General features: G+C 36.3%; 1 protein-coding gene across 1 annotated transcript in view; it reads right to left on the bottom strand.

The window, feature by feature from the left end:
• Dok6 (docking protein 6) overlaps positions 1 to 20099 on the bottom strand; it is a 337303-nt gene extending 317204 nt beyond the window's left edge. Inside the window, exons 1-2 of the mRNA XM_055598745.1 lie at positions 19887 to 20099; positions 4537 to 4644 (exon numbers count right to left, since the gene is read on the bottom strand). Of these exons, the coding sequence (XP_055454720.1) occupies positions 4537 to 4644; positions 19887 to 20099 (321 nt within the window). The remainder of the gene's footprint in view (positions 1 to 4536; positions 4645 to 19886) is intronic.
• Positions 20100 to 20501: the final 402 nt, after the last annotated feature.

The raw sequence follows: 20501 nt of genomic DNA on the forward strand, positions 1-20501 counted from the left end.
AATTTATTGCTATTAAACATGATTGTGGCTTTTAGAGAAAGTTAAAACAGCTATTTTCTAGTTTAAAAAACTTAAGAATTAAGAAAAGGAACACATGAGAAAATTAGAAGACATTTTTAGCTTTTCCAAACCTCTCTGTAGCTTACATGATATAACCTCAACTTCTGTGCAAAGGCTTTATGCTCCTCAGTCTGTGCTAATCTTTTCATGTGCCAGATCTTCCTTGAAGGTTTAGCTTCACTAATCTAATCAAACTCTCCTAATCTAATGAGAATGTAAATTTTATTGCTCACATCCACACACTTTCCTCCATATAAGGCACTTTCTCCATCATTTTGCTCTGTAGAAACACAGTGATATGCAGGTATTCCCTATTAACTTCTAATTACCAGGGGTGGAATTAACTGTTGCCATCTGTGAATCCAAATTCATTATAGTTAACTATTTATAATGTTTTTCTTCCCTACGTTGCAAAATTTTAAAACAGTAATTGGTTATTACGTCTTAACGTTTAAGGTCTAAGCCAATACGTGTGTTTATTCTGGAGTCAAGTGTGCAGTGCACACTCATGTGGTGCACATTTATGTGTAGGCAGATGTCGGCTCTCTTCAGGGTTGTTCCTCAAGAGCCCTTCCATCTCTTCCGGGAGAGAGTCTCACATTGAAACCTGCGGCTGGGTAGTTGGAGTAGGCAGGCTAGCCAGGGAGACCCTAAGATCTTCCTTTTCTACCTCTGCATCTCTGGGATTACATGGCAGTCATTGCTTTGCAAGGACAGAGCAAGCCCTCCTGAACATTCCTGAGTGAGTTGTGTGTCTTACCTCCTTCATACGTCACAGCAGGGATGGAGGTGGCGTACCTCTGTTGTCCCGCTGTGTGGGTAACAACATCTGTTTGTATCATCTCATGAAATATTGCCTATTTTCACACTAGACACAGTGGTCTCAGGAATATATATTGTACTAAGAGTATGTGATAGCATCTATAAAATGATGTCCACTACATAGAAATTGGGTCAGTTGTGATTCTGTGATCAGGTGGGTGCCCAATAGTGATTACTCTGAGACAAAGATGCAATTTGCTCATGTTACCCTGTAAAAATGCATAGTACACTAAAGCTGATAGTAAAATGTGCACAATTCCATTGCTTAAAGGTATTATGATTTTAAGAACTTGGACAACTTACTGTATTTGAGTGATAAAAATATTGTAGAATAATGAAAGCTAAATGGGTGTTTAACAGGGGAAAAAGGGCAGATATAATTGTTTTTGAGTTAGTTAGTACTATAACAAGAAGAAAAAATGAATATAAGAGTGTGGCTGTGAGATAATCAGGTGGCTGAGCAGGAGCATCAAGCACTGTAGTTCAAATAAAACCAAACTGAGCAATGGAGTGGGAACATAGCCTCAGGAAAATGGACCCTAACTTAGCACCGAGGAGCTGTGTTCTAATCATTCCTCTGATCAGCATGAGCCACATCTCCTCATTTCAGCTTCCAGTCAGTCAAACGTGAGACAAATTTGTGATGAACGTCTCCAGTTGATAAAATTGTGGGTCAGCCTTGTCTATGCACTAAAGAAAAATTTATAGTAATAAAACCTTTAGTCTTCATAATACAGTCATGAGAAAGTGAAAAATGACCTATTACATATACTGAGTCATTAGTAATAGGTGATTGAAAACTAGAAGGTACAGTGGTAAACAGATGTAATATTTCATAATTTTTCTTTACCACTGTATTCCTAGTTTAGAGAATAATACTATGTACATAACAAAGTCTAGAAAGTCAGGTAATAATAACAATATAAGTTTGAATTCTAGGTCAGACTGAAATAACAGATTTCATGAGCAGTTTCCAAGACACATCACAACAAGCATGTTCTCTATCCTTGAGAATTCCTATAAAGAACATGTGATTGTCATTGTAGTATAAAAAGAGATTAAAGTTGGAAAAATCAGATTATATAAAATGTGAAGTCTCAGGTGAGGTGATTCATGACTGTAATTCCAGCTCCTGAATATCTGAATTGAGAGGATCCTAAATTCACAATCAGCCTTGGCTGTATAGTAAAACTTATTCTCAAAAATAAAACAAGGTTCCACCCCAGATGAACAATTATGGGCAATTAATGGCTGCTAAGAGAGAAGGACTCAGTCTGCTTCAGGAACAACCCAGAAAGTTTATCCTTAATCAGGAATACATATGAGCAACACTAAATGAACTCAGCATTTAGTTATATATATATATGTAACAATAATATTAAAAACAAGAGACCATAAGAATAATAAACAAGTAAAAAAAAAAAAAAAAGAAGATAAGTGAGCAGAAAGGAGAACTGATTTATACAACCTTTTAGTGATGACCGCTTTGCAATAAGTGTTAGAGACATTGCTACTACAACTTTCATTATTCTGGTGTCATCTTTGCTAAAAGATTTACTTGAATTCCAAATTAAGGAAAATGCATAGTTCTCTTACTCTCCTTGCTATATTATGTGTATATACATTTTGTCTGCAGTAATATTTAAGCTTTTGGGAGGACAATGGCCTTTTCTTATTCAACCTGACATTCCCAGCCATGAATAGAATAAAGCAGACATCCAATATGTATTTGCATTCAAATTACAGTCTAAATAAGCAGTTGAAATCCTAGAGCAAATGCATTTTTACATAAAATATGGCTAAGTTCAAACATAAAATAATGTTTTCTTAATCATTTTACCTTTTATTTGGGAGAAAAAGCTTGTACTGGCTAGAGAGTTTTAGTTACGAAGTGGCACTGCTGAGTAGGCAGGTTGCACTAGTCACTTTTCTAATGGTTTGATAAAGTACCGTATTTCTTGTAGAATAAAGAGTTTATTTGGGTTTATCGATCCAGAGGGTTTAGAGCCCATCATAACAGAACAGAGACATGGTGATAGAGACAGAAACTAAAGCTTACGTCTTGAATTCCAAGCAAAAAGCAGAAAAAGTGAGCTGGAAACGGTGTAAGTCTAAACTCTCAAAGCCTGTGCCCAATGCCATATCTCTTCCAACAAGGCCATACTCACTAATTCTGTCTTAGGGTTTCTGTTGCTGTGAAGAGACAACATGACCATGGCAACTCTTATAAAGAAAGCAGCATTTAGTTAGGGCTGTAACAAAGTTTTAGGTTTAGTCCATTATCATCATGGTGGGCACCATTTTCATTAAAAAGGACGCAACTCCCACAACAGTGCCTCCAGTTGGGGCCAGGTATGCAAAAGCCCAAGAATATGGGGGATATGTTTTTAAAACCACCATTCGTAGTTCTGACTAGGATTTCATGAAACAGAATGTGTTTAGACTTCCACAATTTTTCTTGTAAAGAAAATGTGAGTTGGGAATGAAAACACATGTCTATGACTTGCAGTTGAAAACCTGAAACAGTAAGATTGCCATGCCTTGGAGGCCTACCTGGGATAAATAGTAAGGCTCTTTCTAAAAGCATAAAAATTAGCATCATGACTTTATAGTTATTTCACTGCTTGGTAATTCTTCATAAGTCTGCTTTAAAATTATTTAAGAACATAACTGATCGTCATGAGTCATGATACCAGTAAAATTTTTTAAATGTGTATACTTTCTTCTATGACCAAAACAGGCAGAAATATGTTGGCCATTTCATGATATCCTATCTCAAATTATTATTTATAGCAACTCTGGTTTTGCACTATCTAATCAGAAAGACAATCTATATGATTGCTATTTATTTTATGGTTGAATTATAGTGTATTAATATCAAATAGCACACAATTAAGAGAATAGGATAAAATAAAATTGAGTACCAAGTAAAATGAAATACAACAAATTTGTTATATCATCTGAGGTAACTAATTCTCTCTAAGTACTGAGTAAGCTGCTATTGAGGAATCAGAATGTATTAAACTTATTCAGGCATTGATAAGCAGGCTATATAATTCCACAGTTCTTCATAGAATAAGTTGAAATTATCACCAAAGATAAGCTCATACCATATGTCTATGAATGCTTGGAGGTCAAATTTTAGTAATTAGAAAACTGATATTTTATTCCTTGAATTTATACAGCACCCACCTATCAGCATACTTGACGATCATTTTTTTTTTGTTAATGTGCTGAGTAAACAGCCAGTCCTAGCCATTTTAACAGTGTCATTAACATCACTATAGCTTGTCTGATAAATGTTATTTCCTAAATACTGCCCATAGTTTAAATCAGAGGAGCAAATGCACAATTAACCTGAACAGAGGAAGAGTGTACACTCAGCACTTTTGAAAGAATCGGGTTGAGTTATGACTCATCTCATTTTGCAAAGTTGCCATAAAAATGAGCCTTTTGCTTTGCAGAGGTATAGCAATGGGATTTACAGCAGATGATTAAGATAAGGAAGAAAAATAACGTTTGAATTTTTGAAACAGGAGCACTTTATCCTGGCCATGAATTTTTCCCTCTGTAGATTTCATCCATCAAAGAGATGTCTCCACAAGTTGTCAAGAGCCCAGTTGTTCCCCAGGGACCTCTGTGTATGTGACTTACCTTGTGAAAGTTCCTGAAATAAGCTGCCTTTTCATCTGGAAATTTTTCTAGCCTTCTGGGTCCCTTGCTAGAAGCCTTCTTAAAAACCAACCAGCATCGTCTGAAAATCTGAAAGCAAATAAAGGAATCTGATTATCCATCATTTGCTATGAGTTTACTGGCACTTGAGGCTTTGTCTATTCAACTAATCCATTAGGAATGCATTTGTAAAACTCCATTTACTTCACAGAGAACCTTTTTAAAGAGGAAGTGTATGACTAATAAAAAGTTCAGCAAAATTTAAAAACATAATGTATCATGTAAAATCCAATGTGTCAGTTTGTTGCTTTTAATCATCATCTGAATGCAAGATGGTAATTTTTCATTTCATAAAACCACTGCTTTGATAAGTGAAATAGGTACCTACTGTTAGCTTTCTAAATTTGAATAAAAAATAATATTCATAATTATCTTACACAACTTCAGAATTTTCAACAAATGGGCATAACATAACTTAGCAAACAGTTTTATTTTGGGCACATCTGACTCCCTTGTTTTACAGTGTTGTAGTAAGAAGAGTATAGTTAATATTTGTTAAGTTCTATACAATATATTTTAAATTTTATTTACACATTAATCCTGATAAGTACTATTTTAAACAGGTACAGTTATTTTCATTTCATAATGATTTTATAAGACAGGTCAAGGCTGGAATACATATCCTTCTGAATCTTTGGTTTTTAGCTTTTAAAATGACCATTAATTATGTAAGCTGAATTTATTGTTTTTAGACCATGTTTTTATTTTATAGAAACAGCCAATACCAAACTTTTAGGTGACATCTCCTTTTTACTATATAATATACTACTTGGTCTCCATAGATATATTGAAAAGCAAAGAAGTAAAATGCATTTTTTCCTTTCTAGTAATTGAACATTCTTGGTAATTCAAAATGGCCACAGCTTTTTTATTTCTAAATTTAGCATAAGGAGAGATTTCATCAAAGGCAGTTTCAGAAATCTTAGTCACTGTGTTTCTATTCTGAGTCTTTATTCAAAGTACACAGTTGTCACAATCTTTTTTTTTTTCTGCTAGTAAAAGAGAGACGGTGTAATTCATTCAAATTATTCCCATGAACATTGTTTCTTGCTCATTGAAAGATAGTATTTTTCATATTAAAAAGCACTCTGAAAGCAACCACAAAACTTTCCCACTAAAAGCCCATAGAATAGCAACGTGAACACACACTTCCACTGCTCCTGCTGTTTTGCTTAGATCTTCTGCTGTAGTCTTGGAAACTACATCATGGTGTTGAGCTTCAACCACACACACCATGTCTGCTCATCTCTGGCATTAGGTGTATCTTCCTTATCAAAGGGCTAGTGGCCATTTAATGGTAAATGAGGAACTGCTCAATTTCTTTAAAACTATTGTTCTTTAACACATTATATTTAGCTCATGACACTGTAATTCTTTGTAGAACCTTTACTAATCCAACTTTCAAACTGAAATTGTGTTAATGATTATAACACATTATGGAGTCATTGCACATTATTAGCTCAGCTTTAATTAATGAATTTTAGTCATTTTTATCCAATTGATTTCTCTTTCTCATCTGTGTCATTCTCCTGTTGAAACATTTCTTCCTAACAAGTCCACCTTCTATTTTTGTCCTTTTTTTTTTTTTAATGTGAAACTCATTAAGCTTAATTAGTTTCTTTCCTCAGCATGGGTGGGAGGCTATTTATTGGAGCATGGGCAAGTTACCAATGTTTGTGGCACCCTCTCCCTTGGGACACCATATACTTCCAGTTGTCCCTCAGGGAGGCATGAAACCTCAGGAAAATACTAACATGTAAGAGATAGAGAGATTGGAGGAAATTGGTGAAGCTTTTATATTTATAACACAGCTCTATTATTTACTCATCCCATAATCTCAGCAGATTACTTGATGCTCAGCTAATAAGGAAGAATAATGCATGAAGTTGAGGGGAAATTTAACAAGATAGGCCAAAGTGTGCAGAAAATTCTCCACAATGTGCTGCCGCCCTGTAAGGTTGATTTATCTAACAGACTAGCTACTGCTGCACATGGTGAAACTGCCCATGTCATTTTTTTTTTTAACTCGAGGAGATCCAGTTTGAACATATATTCAAGCAAAATAGTCAGATCCGTATATTCTGTAATAGTTTATCATTTAAACTTTTCAAACAGTACATGGAAAATATATTAATGATTCCCCAAGCATGGTGTCTGGATTTAACAAAATGTATTTAAATTTTTCCTTTTGTTAGACACTCACATTTTAGACATAAGCCCTCTAGGTATGTGTCCTTAAATTAGCCAGGGAAAATTAATGATTCAAGAAGCTAAGTATGTTAATTTAAACCCACTGTTAGAATTTCTAACATAGAACTGCCACATACAAATCAAACAAATTGTTCTTAGGCCAGCCTCGATTAACACTTTTGAAAAACATTCATTTTTACCTGTTCTTTGTTATAAAAACTGACTTGAACAAATACAGTTTTAAAGGTCTCAGACAATTTTGATAGTTAAATAAATTAATATATAACTGATCAACAAAAAGTGTTTTAATGTTCCATAGAATACAAATATTAGCTCCATGATGGCTCAAATATTATTGTGCTGTTTACATTTAGCAAGGTACACTAAGAACAAAGAATTCAAGCTTATTCTCTTCTTAAAATTACTCTCTCTTCGACATAACATGAAGTAATTTTATACTAAAAGGTCATTTCATTTAAGCTTTAATCAAACTGTTGTATTAAAATGTAGAGCACTGTGCTGTAACATCTAAGAGCAACTTTCAGGATAGGCTTTTATAATAATTAAATGTCTTGTCTCAAATAATGTATTTAAGCTTATCTTCAACTTTAAATTTCTATTCATATATCATGTCCATCTACTTCATAACTCGAGTGCTTAGATTGTAAGAGATCTGCAGGAAATATTTAAAGTTCAATTGAAAAGTAACCTACCCTCCTATCAAAAATTGGTGGTGTTTGGGTACTAAATTTGGTCCTTCTAGAGTTTATGGGCTCAAGCCAATGTGATGCTATTTGGCGATGATACAATAGTGTTAAATGGTTTTATGGAGGTTAGTTTTGATGGTAGCATTGGTGTGTGAGAACAGCCATGACCAGCACACTTCCTGTCTTCTTATTATTCGAAAAGCAGAAAGCATGCAAGCACGTAATGAGAAGCCATAGCTGTAGGCCAGAGAAAAAGCCTCGCCAGATCTCAACAACAAGGGCACCCCTTCTCAAATATGCAATTTGCCAAACAGAGAAAAAAAAATGGGTTTCTTTGGCTTAAGCCACCTAATGTGCAATAAGTTATTTTGGTAGTTTAGGCTTATTAATACAGATGTCATAAATAAATGTAAAGATAGATGAGTGAAAGAGAGATAAATGATAGACAATAGTGGGTAGCTTAGATAGACAGGTAAATAATAGATATAAATAGAAGATAGATGATAGATATAAATAGAGAAATAGATGAAAGATAAATAGGTGATATTTTACTTGTTGCAATGACAGGACAGTACTTGCGACAGTAATTGAAGTAAAATATTGTAGAAGTGAAAGTCATTCCCATGAATCTGAACAGAAACTTAACAGTTCATAAGCAACAAATACAAATATTATGTGCAAACCGGGATATATATAGATTACAAACACTTCTCCTGGTTTTCAGGAATGTATTAAGAATCTTTTTTTGTAGGGAACTGAGATGCAAATCCATGAAACTATTTTTGTTCTTTCATACTAAGAAATGTTTTCCCCTGTACTGTTCTTCACTTTACTGTTCGCACCTTCACACCTTGGTAATCATCATAAAAAAACAAAACATACAACATAGAATAAACCCACTGAAATCTGTACATCTAAACAAACTAAGCAAAAGAGAGGACCCTAACTAAAATGTTCAATCCCCATCCTGAAAGGCAAACAGGATGGACATCAGAAGAAGAAGAAAATAGGAAACAACCTAGGAACCTGCTACAGAGGGCCTCTGAAAGCCAAAAGAAAACAGGAAACAACCTAGGAACCTGCCACAGAGGGCCTCTGAAAGCCTCTGCCCTGCAGACTGTCAAAGCAGATGCTGAGCCTGATGGCCAACTGATGGGCAGAGAGAATGGAATTTTATGTAAGAAGTAGGAAATAGTAAGACCTGGAGGGGACAGGGTCTCCACAAGGAGAGCAACAGAACAAAAAAGTTTGAACACAGGGAACTTCCCAGAGACTCATACTCCAACCAAGGACTATTCATGGAGATAACCTAGAACTCCTGCACAGATGTAGCCCATGGCAGTTCAGTGTCCAAGTGGGTTACATAGTAATGGGAAGAGGGACTGCCTCTGACATAATCTGATTGGCCTGCTCATTGATCACCTCCCCCTGAGGGGGGAGCAGCCTTACCAGGCCACAGTAGAGGACAATGCAGCCACTTTTGATGAGAACTGATAGACTAAGATCAGAAAGAAGGAGAGGAGAACCTTCCCTATTAGTGGACTTGGGGAGTGGCATGCATGCAGAAACGGGAGGGAGGGTGGGATCTGGAGGGGAGGAGGGAGGGGCTTATGGGGGATACAAAATGAATAAAGTGTAATTAATAAAAAAATATTAAAAAAAACAAAAAAACCCAAAAACTTAAAATATTCATAGAAATCCACATAGATGGATTTCTTTCGCAACATTCATTTTGTGTTACTAAAGTTTGTATAGGTTAAGAAGTGAATTAAATATGAGGCAGAAAGTCTAAGTGGTGTTATTTATGCATTCATTCTTACAGCTGGAGAAATGGCTCAGTGGTTAAGAGCACTGTTTCCTGCTCTTCCAGAGGTCCTGAGTGTGATTCCCAGTGACCACATGGTGGCTCCCAACCAGTTTATACTGGGATCTGATGCCCTCCTCTGGCATGCAGATGTACAAGCAGATAGAGCACTCATGTATGTAAAATTAATAAATAAATATATCTTAATTAAAAATGAAAAAGAGGAAGAATGGTAGTAGGAGGAGAGGAATGACCCAACATCAAACTAAACTGAGAGCAATCCCATTGAAATCAGGGACAAAGCAAAGCTGTCCACTCTCTCTATATTTCTTCAACAGAGTACTTGAAGTCCTAGCTAGAGCAATGAGACAAATAAAGGAGAACAAAGGAGACAAATCTGAAAGGAGGAGGTCAAAGTATTACTATTTGCAGATGATGATAGTACACATAAACACAAAAATTCAACCAGAGAACTCCTTCAGCTGATAAACACCTTCAGAAAAGTGGCTGGATACAACATTAATTTTAAAAAATAATTAGAAGCCCTCCTGTATACCAAAGACAAAAGGGCCAAGAAAGAAATTAGGGAAACAACACCCTTCACAATAGCCACTAATAGCATAAAGTACCTTAGTGTGACTCTAAACAACCAAGCAAAAGACCTGTTCAGAAAAAAAACAAAAAACAAAAACAAAAAAAGAAACTTCAAGTCTCTGAAGAAAGAAATTGAAGAAGATAACAGAAGATGAAAAAATCTCCCATGCTCAAGGATTGGTAGGATTAACATAGTGATGATGGCTGTCCTGCCAAAAGCAATCTACAGACTCAATGCAATTCCCATCAAAATACCAAAATACCTTGAAAGAAAAATTCTTTTGTTTTTCATATGGAAAAAAAAAAAACAAACCAAAAACTAGAATTGCCAAAACAATCCTGTACAACAATTTTTTGTCTGGAGATATCTCCATCCCTGTTTTCACTCTGTATTATAGAGCAATAGTAATAAAAACTATCTGGTAATGGCATAGAAACAGAATGATGGATCAATGGAATTGAATTGAAGACCCAGAAATAAACCAACACCCCTATGGATAATTCATTTTTGACAAAGAAGCCAAAAACCACACAATGGAAAAAAGACAGCATCTTCAACAAATGGTGCTGGTTTAACTAGATGTTGACATGTAGAAAAATGCAAATAGATCCATATTTATCACTCTGAACAAAACTAAAGTCAAAGTGGATCAAAGACCTCAACATAAAACCAGACATACTAAATAGGTTAGAAGAAAAAGTGGGGAAGAAGAGCCTAGAACTCATTGGCTCAGGAGACAACTTCCTGAACAGAACACCAACAGCACAGACTCTAAGATCAATTAATAAATGGGACCTCATGAAATTCTAAAGCTTTTGTAAAGCAAAGGACACTGTCAAAAGAACAAAACGACAGCCTATAGACTGGGAAAGGATCTTTACGAACCCTATATCTGACAGAGGGTTGATATTCAGAATATATAAAGAACTAAAGAAGTTAAAAAGCAACAAATCAAGTAATTCAACTAAAAAATTTGGCACAGAGCTAAACAGAGAATTCTGTGTAGAGGAATATAGAATGGCAGAGAAACACTTAAAGAACTGTTCCACATCCCTAGCCATAAGGGAAATGCAAATCAAATGACTCTGAGATTTCACCTTACACCCATCAGAATGGCTAATACCAAAATCTCAAGTGACAACAATGCTTCTAAGTAACCAGCAAAAGGCAAAATGAAAGGCACTTTTTAGAAGAAGAGAATCATAAGTTTGATTTCTGACACACTGAATCAGAGAAGCCTGTGCTCCAGGAAAGGTTGGTACCATGGTGAGGGAGAGGATTCACCCAGAGAATGGCACCGGTTGGTTGGTTGATTGTTGACAGCATGAATTTAGAGCAATGGTTTTCAATCTTTACCATGCTGCAATCTTTTATTACAGTTCCTTATGTTGTGGTGACCCCAACCATAAAATTATTTTTGTTGCTACTTCATAATGTAACTTTGCTACTGTTATGAATCATAAATACCTGTGTTTTCTGATGGTCTTAGATGATGCTTATGAAAGGGTCATTTGACCTGCACAGGGGTTGGGGGTCACAACCCATGAATTGAGAACCACTGATTTAGAGGATCTGTTATCACTAAAGAGACAGTTACAGGCATGACCATAAGAGATTTTCTACATTATGTTAACTAAGAAGAGAATATCAACTCCTAAAATGAGATTGGCACGCCATTGTATAGAAGTGCCATGGGAAAAGAGTCCTAAACTGAAAAAAAGAAACAGAGGAAGAGGAGGAAGAGGAAGGAGAAGAAGAACGTGAGTTGACCACATGACTGATCACTCTGCTTCCTGATTGGGTATGTAATGTGATGTGTCCAGCTATCTCATGCCCCTACTGCTATGGTTCCTTGCAGTGATGGACTGTACCCTCACACTGTGTGACAAAACAAACCCTACCTTCCTGAAGAAGCTTCAGTCGGATATTTCTTCAGAGCATAAGAAAAGTAGCTAAGAAAGGCACGACTGAAAGTAGAATCTCCTGCTTCATGAAACAACAGTAGCCTTGGAATTGACCAGGGAAAAGAAAGCATGATCAGCTGTTCTCACACCTTCCTTGCCATGACAGACTCTTCCCTCAAACTAGCATACGAAATAAGCCCTCCTTTTAAGTTTCTTTGGTTGGATATTTTATCAAAACAATGAGAAAAATAAAATAAATAAATTAATTAATTAAATAAAAAATTAAAATTTAATTCAAAGAATAAATGAAGACAATAATTTTAAAAAGAGGATGAATGGGACTAGGAGGAGAGAAGTGAGGGGCCTATGACTGAGATATAAATTTAATAAATTAATAAAATAATAAAAAAGAAAAAAGCATTCATTATTATTGTAGAACAAGTGATTAAGATAATAGATTTGCTTATTTATATAATGTCTTTATCCTTTGGCTATTATATCATTAACAGAGGCAAGCAACCACTTCAAGTTTCCACTTTTTAACACAATTTCTAATATTAAAACCATAAAAAACTTTTGTATGGTTTTCAAAATAATGATATTCACATTGGCAAAATACCAAAATAATTGGTAAAAGTGCTAAGGAAAAACTTTTTTTTTTTTTCCAGAATGTAACTCTATTTTTCTTATCCTGTTCTGTTTCAGGAACCAAGTCCACATTCCAAAACTCCAATAAGTGATAATTTCTTAAACATTTTTTTTCTTCTTAGAAGGTGCTTCTTTTTTATTTTTATTTATTACATTTTTTTTCACTTTGTAACCAGGCTGTAGCTGCCTCCCTCATCTCCCAGTCCCACCAACTCTCTCTTTTTTTCCTGCCATGCCCCTTCCCCAGGCCCCTGATGGAGAAGGACCTCCTCCCCTTCTATTTGACCCTAGCCTATCAGGTCTCATCTGGACTGGCTGCGTTGTCTACTTCTGTGGCCTGGCAGAGCAGCTCCCTGCCTCCCCCAGGGGAATGTGGTCAAAGAACTGGCCACTGAGTCCATGTCAGAGACAGCCCCTGCTCCCCTTACTAGAAAAACCACTAGGAGTCTGAGCTGTCCATGGGCTACATTTGAGCAAGGGTCTAGGTCCTCTCCATGCATAGTTCTTGACTGGAGCATCAGTCTCTGCAGGACCCCCTTTAGACTTTTTGGCTCTGTTGGTCTCCTTGTAGAGAAAATTCCAGTCTTCTCCATGACAGGAATTCTGCTCCTTCTTCCATAAGATTTCCTGACTCTGCCCAGTTTGGCCATGAGATCTGCTTCAATATCCTTCTGGGAAGAGTCTTTCAGAGGATCCCTGTGGAAGACTCCTGTCCTGTTCCCTGTCCTCTCTACCTTTGATGTCTATACTGTTTTTCTTTCTGAATGAGGATTAAGCATCTTTCCTTTGTTGTTTAGCTTCTTTAGTACTATAGAGTTTAGTATGATTATCTTGTATTATATGGCTAATATCCACTTATAAGTAAGTATATACCATGTGTATCTTTTTGCTTCTGGGATACATCACTCAGGATGATCTTTTCTAGTTTCATCCATTTGCCTGCACATTTCATGATTTTCTTGTTTTTATTTGCTTAATATCCCATTGTGTAAATGTATCACAATTTCTGTATCCATTCTTCAGTTAAGGGACATCTAGGTTGTTTCCAGATTCTGGCTATTAGGAATAAAGCTGCTACGAACATCTTACACCCATCAGAATGGCTAAGATTAAAAACTCAAGTGACAATACATGCTGGACAGGATGTGGAGAAAGAGGAACCTTCCTCCACTACTCCTGGGAATGTAAACTTGTACAACCATTTTGAAAATCAATCTTGTACTTTCTCAGAATATTAGGAATTTGCTACCTCAAGATCCACACTACCACTCGTAGGCATATGTCTGAAAGATGCTCAACCATACAATGAGGACATTTGCTCAATTTTTTAGACTTTTTGTTGTATTTTTTTTATAACCTTGAGAGTTTTGAAGTGTACTAGTCAGTTATTCTCTACAAAATTCTTTAATATTTATTTGTCTTATTTTTTTTGATACCTAAAAGCTGAAAAATATCTGACAGCAATGTCATTAAAACATCATATATTGGAAAAATAATATGAATAAACAATGTCTAATCGAGTAATTATTTTAATATAATTTCTATTTAAATATTTAAAGTTGAAAAAATAATTTAATATGTGTTGATTTCTTCCTCCTTTAGTCTTAATTTTTCAAAATTCTTTGAATTTAAATAAGAGAAAATCATAACTAAGACCATTTTATAGATACATTTCATGTGTCACCTGTGTTATTAATGTGAAGCAAAATTAAGTACGAGTCAGGACCTAAATGCCTCCTACAAAATAAGAGTCTAAAACTAATGGAAAAGAGATACCTTCCCTTCGATGTTTTCAAGTGGCTTTTGTAAGTGTACCACAATAGTGTACTGTAGGCTCTAGAACTGGTGCTTTAAAAGTGTATGCTGATTGATTGATTTCAGCTCTGAGTTTGATTATTTCCAACCATCTACTCTTTTTTGGTGTGTCTGCTTCTTCTTTTTCTAGGGTTTTTAGGTGAGCCATTAAGTTGCTTGAATGAGTTGTCTCGAATTTTTTCCTGAAGGCATTTAGTGCTATGAACTTTCCTTTTAGCACTGCTTTCATTGTGTCCCACAAGTTTGGGTATGTTGTGCCTTCATTTTCATTGAATTCTAGGAAGTCTTTAATTTCTTTATTTCTTCCCTGACCCAGCTGTCATTTAGTAGCAAGTTGTTCAGTTTCCATGTGTATATAGGCTTTTTGCTATTTCTGTTGTTGTTGAGGTCCAACTTTATTCCATGGTGATCAGATAGGATACAAGGGATTATTTCAATCTTTTTGTATCTGTTGAGGTTTGCTTTGTGACCAACTATATTGTCCATTTTGGAGAAGGTTCCATGAGATGCTGAGAAGAAGGTAAATTCTTTTGTGTTTGGGTGTAAGATTCTGTAAATGTCTGTTAGGACCATTTGATTCATGACCTCTGTTAGAGACATTGTTTCTCTGTTTAATTTTTGTTTTGTTGACCTGTCCTTTGTTGAGAGTGGGGTGTTGAAGTTTCCCACTATTAATGTGTGGGGATCTATGTGTGGTTTAAGTTTTATCAATGTTTCTTTTATAAATGTGGGTGCCCTTGTATTTGGGGCATAGATGTTCAGGATTGTGATGTCTTCCAACTATTGGGCAGAGTGCATGGAATCTTATGTAAGAAGTGGGAAATAGTATGATCTGGAGAGGACAGGAACTCCACAAGGAGAGCAACAGAACCAGAAAATTTGAACACATGGCTCTTCCCAGAGACTCATACTCCTACCAAGTACCATGCATGGAGATAACCTAGAACCCCTGCACAGTTGTAATCCATGGCAGTTTAGTGTCCAAGTGGGTTACATAGTAATGGGAAGAGGGACTGCCTCTGACATAATCTGATTGGCCTGCTCTTTGATCCCCTCCCCCTGAGCTGGGAGCAGCCTTACCAGGCCACAGAAGATGACAATGCAGCCACTCCTGATGAGATCTGATAGACTAAGATCAGAAGGAAAGAGAGGAGGACCTCCCCTATCAGTGGACTTAGGGAGGGGCATGCATGAAGAAGGGGGTGGGAGGGTGGGATTAGGAAGGGAGGAGGGAGGGGCTTATGGGGGGATACAAAGTGAATAAAGTGTAATTAATAAAAGTTAAAAAAATTGTTACCTATATTAACCAATATCAATATTTTATATCTTTTACAAGATTTTAATGAAAATGCATGCATAAATTTAAGAATAAAAATATTCCTTGGTAAAAAAATAAAAAAATAAAAATAAAAATAAAAATAAATGTGTATGCTGGAGAATTTCCTGATATGAACAACAAAAATGAGTGCTGGGAACTAGAAAATCACTTCTAAGAGGGAAAAAAGTATGTTATGAAAAAGTTTTATTTTGCTTAAATGGAAGGTGTTAAAACCTTTGAGGAGAGGAAAGAGAAGCCCATGAATATATTAGTCAACTTAATGTTTTTGCATTCCAAGGGAATGAGAACCAATTAATGAATGATGTTTGTGAGTCCTTTGTGGAAGGTGGGGGTTGCTCTATTCCTTTGAATCTGAATGTCATATAGTTTTCCTTTGGGCTGCTTAATGACAAAATGTATTGCTTGGAGACAGCCTCCCGGCCAAGTGTCTGTTCCTTACCAGTTGACATTCCTGCAAGCTCCGCCCTGGTTTTGGGAATGTTGCACCTTCTATATTGAAACTGAACCTTCTATCTAAGAACTGAGAATTCCCCTTTCTCTTTCAGAAACCCATTCTAAACAAGCTGGTTGCCTCAGCAACCTGGCTAAAAGGCAACCTCAGGGTCTCCTTATAGAAAATGCTCCTTCCTTCCAGAACTCTAGAAGCCGCATTAATCTCCAGCTGGTCCATTCTTTGGTTTCCAATGCCTTAGTCAGGCAGCCAGCTTGGCATAATTACACACCCTATCCATCAGATGAAAACATCTTTTACCACATGGCATTTTTTTCTTTAGCATTTTTACTAATTTAAGGTAATTTTATACAAAGCCATCCTTTTCGAGTTAAGACTCACCAGGAAAAAGTAGATAGCAGATTTTTGGCTTTAGTTTATAGTTGTAATTATGATATTTAGCAAGAACTTATTCACAAGTTGAACATAGTCAACATTAGATTTAATAGATTTAACTCTATCACAAGCCATTGACCTAATGAATCTTGCCTGTCAAAATAAGATTTCAGTACTTGGAAGAATTTCTGAGTATAGAAATTGCTAAAGTTGACAGTTTACTGTAAGAAAGGAAGTCATAGAATATTTCTCTAGGGATTCAATGTATACAAAATGGCATATCTGAATGGCTTCTTTTTATATTTTACCCTGAAAGTAAGATTCTTTCTTCCTCCACATATACACACAAACACACACATAAGTGGTACATTGACATATAATATTCAGTTATTCAAAACTGAATATTTGACTGACATTAAAAAAAACCCAAATAGGTAAAGCCAACTCTGAAATAAGGTATAACAAAATTATGCTATGAGTAATTTCCATCTGCTAGTGGAAGATCTAGGTCCCTCCACAGAAGGTCATTTTGTGTGTATGAAAAGTAACCATTATATATAAATAAGTCTAATCACCTGGCGGATTTAGATTTATTATGTTTAATATGAAAGTAAGTCTTGCTACTGATTTATATCTAATTGCTTTTATGCATGTTTTACTACCAGAAACCCACTCTTTTTTCATCTATATTTCCATCCATCCGTTCTTTCAGGTAAATCTTGAGAGATCTAGATTTCAAAGATATAGTCATAAAATGAGCCTAATGATGACAAAAACCAAATATCTCTTGTTTTAATCAGATTTCTTGCTCTGTGGAACTTAAACTTGAATTATCAGGCAGGTGGTACTGATAAATAAATACATTTATTTATCTAAGCATTTATTTAGCTAAGCATTGTGGAAAGAACTTCAATACAGAAATGGGGTGTGAGTAGCAGACCTGGTGGGAAAGGCTCACCATCTCTCACAAGGAATTGAGTGATACCTAGGTCTAGGGACAGAGACAGGAGGTTTTTTTTAATGAGACCATTGATATGCAAATATCCTAATGGTTTAAAAAGAAGAAATTCAAGATGCGACGACAATAATTAGGGCAAGCTTAAATTCGAGTTGTGGCATCCCAGGGATATCTACAGTCAAGCTTTTGAACTGAAATGTCTGTGCATTCACATTTTAAATCTGGACTGTTTCCCAATACTGTATGATCCTTTCTTTCTCAAAAGATTTAAGCTTTTCTCCAGCAATCACAGTTTTGACAAACAAAAATTGTCATCTGCAACCACTCTTCTGTTTAAGCCATAAAACAGATGACAGTCAATAGAAAGCTTTGCATAATAGCAAGGTGGCTTAAATTCTGTTTTTCAGCTTGAAATTCCAATAGCTCTAAATAAATTGAACCCTTCTTCATTCCAAGCTAGATGATTTGAATCTTGCCTGAGGATTGGGATTGTTCCAACTACTCCAAGAGCTAAAAGAGATCCTAGAAATGCACAGGGAAAGCAGAGTAAGGGAGAAAATTTGCGGTTGTGGGATTGGCTTATGAAAGGATTTTGCCTTCTCCTCCTTGTGACGTCATTAGACTCTGAGTAATGGTGGAACATGGTAAAGGTTAAATGATAACAAAGATGCTATTGTACCTATACTCCCTTCCAATGAGGGAAACTGTACAATCAGAGGTAGAGTGTAACAAAGTCACAAGTTAGTTCAGCCAAATGTATAAAATTTTCTGAAATTTTGAACATTTATATTTGTAGTCTCCACATTTTAAATAGAAAAACTGACAAAAGCATAAAAATTAGACTAACACTTAAAGAAATCAGTATTTGCAAGAGCATCCCTACAGGTTCCCTTTTTAAAATGTAAAGCATAGTATCATTGCTTAAACAAGTGTTATAATGCTAGCTTAGTAAAATTTCTGCTCTCTCTTTTTTTTATTTATGCTCTTTTAGACAAATGGTGGGATCTAGAAAAGATCATTCTGCGTGAGGTATCCCAGAAGGAAAAAGACACACATGGTATATACTCACTCATATAGACCTATAAGATATGATAAACATAATGAAATCTATACACCTAAAGAAGATAAGCAAGAAAGAGAACGCAGGGTACAATGATCAATCCTCACTTAGAAAGACAAATGGGATGTGCATTGGATGTAGGAGAAAACAAGTAACAGGACAGGAGAGGGCCCTTGAAAGACTCTACCTAGCAGTGTATCAAAGCATATACTAAGACTCATAACCAAACCTTCAGCAGAGTGCAGGGAACCAAATAAAAGAAGGGGGAGTTTGTATGACGTGGAAAGGATAGGAGCTCCACAAGGACCAAATATATCTGGGCACAGGGGTCTTTTCTGAGACTGACATTCCACCAAGGACCATGTATGGATATAACCTAGAACCTCTGCTCAGATGTAGCCTGTGGTAGCTCAGTAACCAATTGGTTTCCCATAGTAAGGGGAACAGGGACTATTTCTGACAGGAACTCAATGGCAGGCGCTTTGACCTCCCCATCCCCCAAGGGAGGAGCAGTCCTGCTAGGCCACAGAGGAGGACTTTGCAGCCAGTCCTGAAGATACCTGATAAACCAGAGTCAGATGAAAGGTGAGGAGGCCCTCCCCTACCAGTAGACTTGGAAAGGGACAGGGAGGAGATGAGGAAGGGAGGAAGAGAGAGTTTGGGAGGGAATGAGGGAGCAGGATACAGACGGTACAGAGTTAATAAAATGTAACTAATAAAAAATTAAAAAAAAACAATAATTTACATTCATATAAAAATAATAATTATTATTTTATTTACGTGTATATAAGTATCTGCATGTTTGTATGCACACATGCTGGCAAGAAGAGAATGTCCAACTCCCAGGTGCTGGAGTAGTTACAGCCATATGGGCTGCACAATACGGGTGCTGGGGACCAATTCAAGTTTCCTGAAAGAGATCACTAAGCCAGTTCTGTCCTATTACCTCTTTTGAAAGCATGTTGCTCACCTTCTCACAATGATGTCATGCAGTTTCAGTCAGAAGACTCGGGTGAATTCATAACACAAATATCAAAGACTTTGTAAATGAAACTTTAGTAATAGCAGATACTAATTGCTATGTCAGTGACCTCACACTAGAAAAACACAAGCACGAAAGCAGAATAAGAAAAGAAGGAATTTAATTAGCTGAGGACTTACTTTATGTTAGGAATGAGTAGTCTAGTAAATTAATGTAAAACCATTGATAAGGTCTTTGCTGTGCACATGACTTCATATTGAGCATTTCTAGAATAAGTAAAGACTGCAAAAATCCTAAAACGATTCTAAGTTCAAGAAAAGGCAGGGTATTTGAATTGCCACTTATGAAAAAATTTACATATGTGTTGTAAGTTTAAGAATATCTAAGTCCTTAGAATTTGGAGTAATCTGAAGTAGAAGCACAAGAAGACAGCTCATTCCTAACCAAACAGAAAAAGAAGAGCAGGCTGGGGTGGGGCAGTGGGCGGTCCTCCTGATGGAGAGTCTGGACAGTGGGGTGGGGAAGTGGGCGGTCCTCCTGATGGAGAGTCTGGACAGTGGGGTGGGGAAGTGGGCGGTCCTCCCGGTGGAGAGTCTGTATGGTGAACCTGGAAGATGCCCAGCAAAGGGAAATCTGTGACATCTCTAGAAACTGCATAGACGCTAGCAATTCTGCTGCATCATGTACCAAAGAGAAAAATATATGTACATTTTATAGCATCTGTGATAGCATTACTCATGAAGGTCTCAAATGCACACAGTATGATTTATATACACAATTGAGCAATTGACACCCTTGAAAGTATATGAACTATTGTTACAGACAATTCTCAAAATCATCAGTATAATAAAATCCCAGGAAAAGATGATGTGTGAAGTTCCATATATCCACATAAATTCTCCAGGTTGCCTAAGCCCAGTTGTGCTGCATAAGCTATATTTAGAAGAAGAATAGCAAGAACCGGAAAGTGACTTTGATCATAATCACCACAGTGTTTGATTCATTGGGAGGTAGAGGTGTGAGAGGAAGGTCCAAGTTGGAGATCCTTCTTCATTATTA

This window comes from Psammomys obesus, unplaced genomic scaffold (assembly GCF_907164565.1).
Source record: "Psammomys obesus unplaced genomic scaffold, mPsaObe1.curated_primary_1811, whole genome shotgun sequence".
Classification (NCBI taxonomy): Eukaryota; Metazoa; Chordata; class Mammalia; order Rodentia; family Muridae; genus Psammomys; species Psammomys obesus.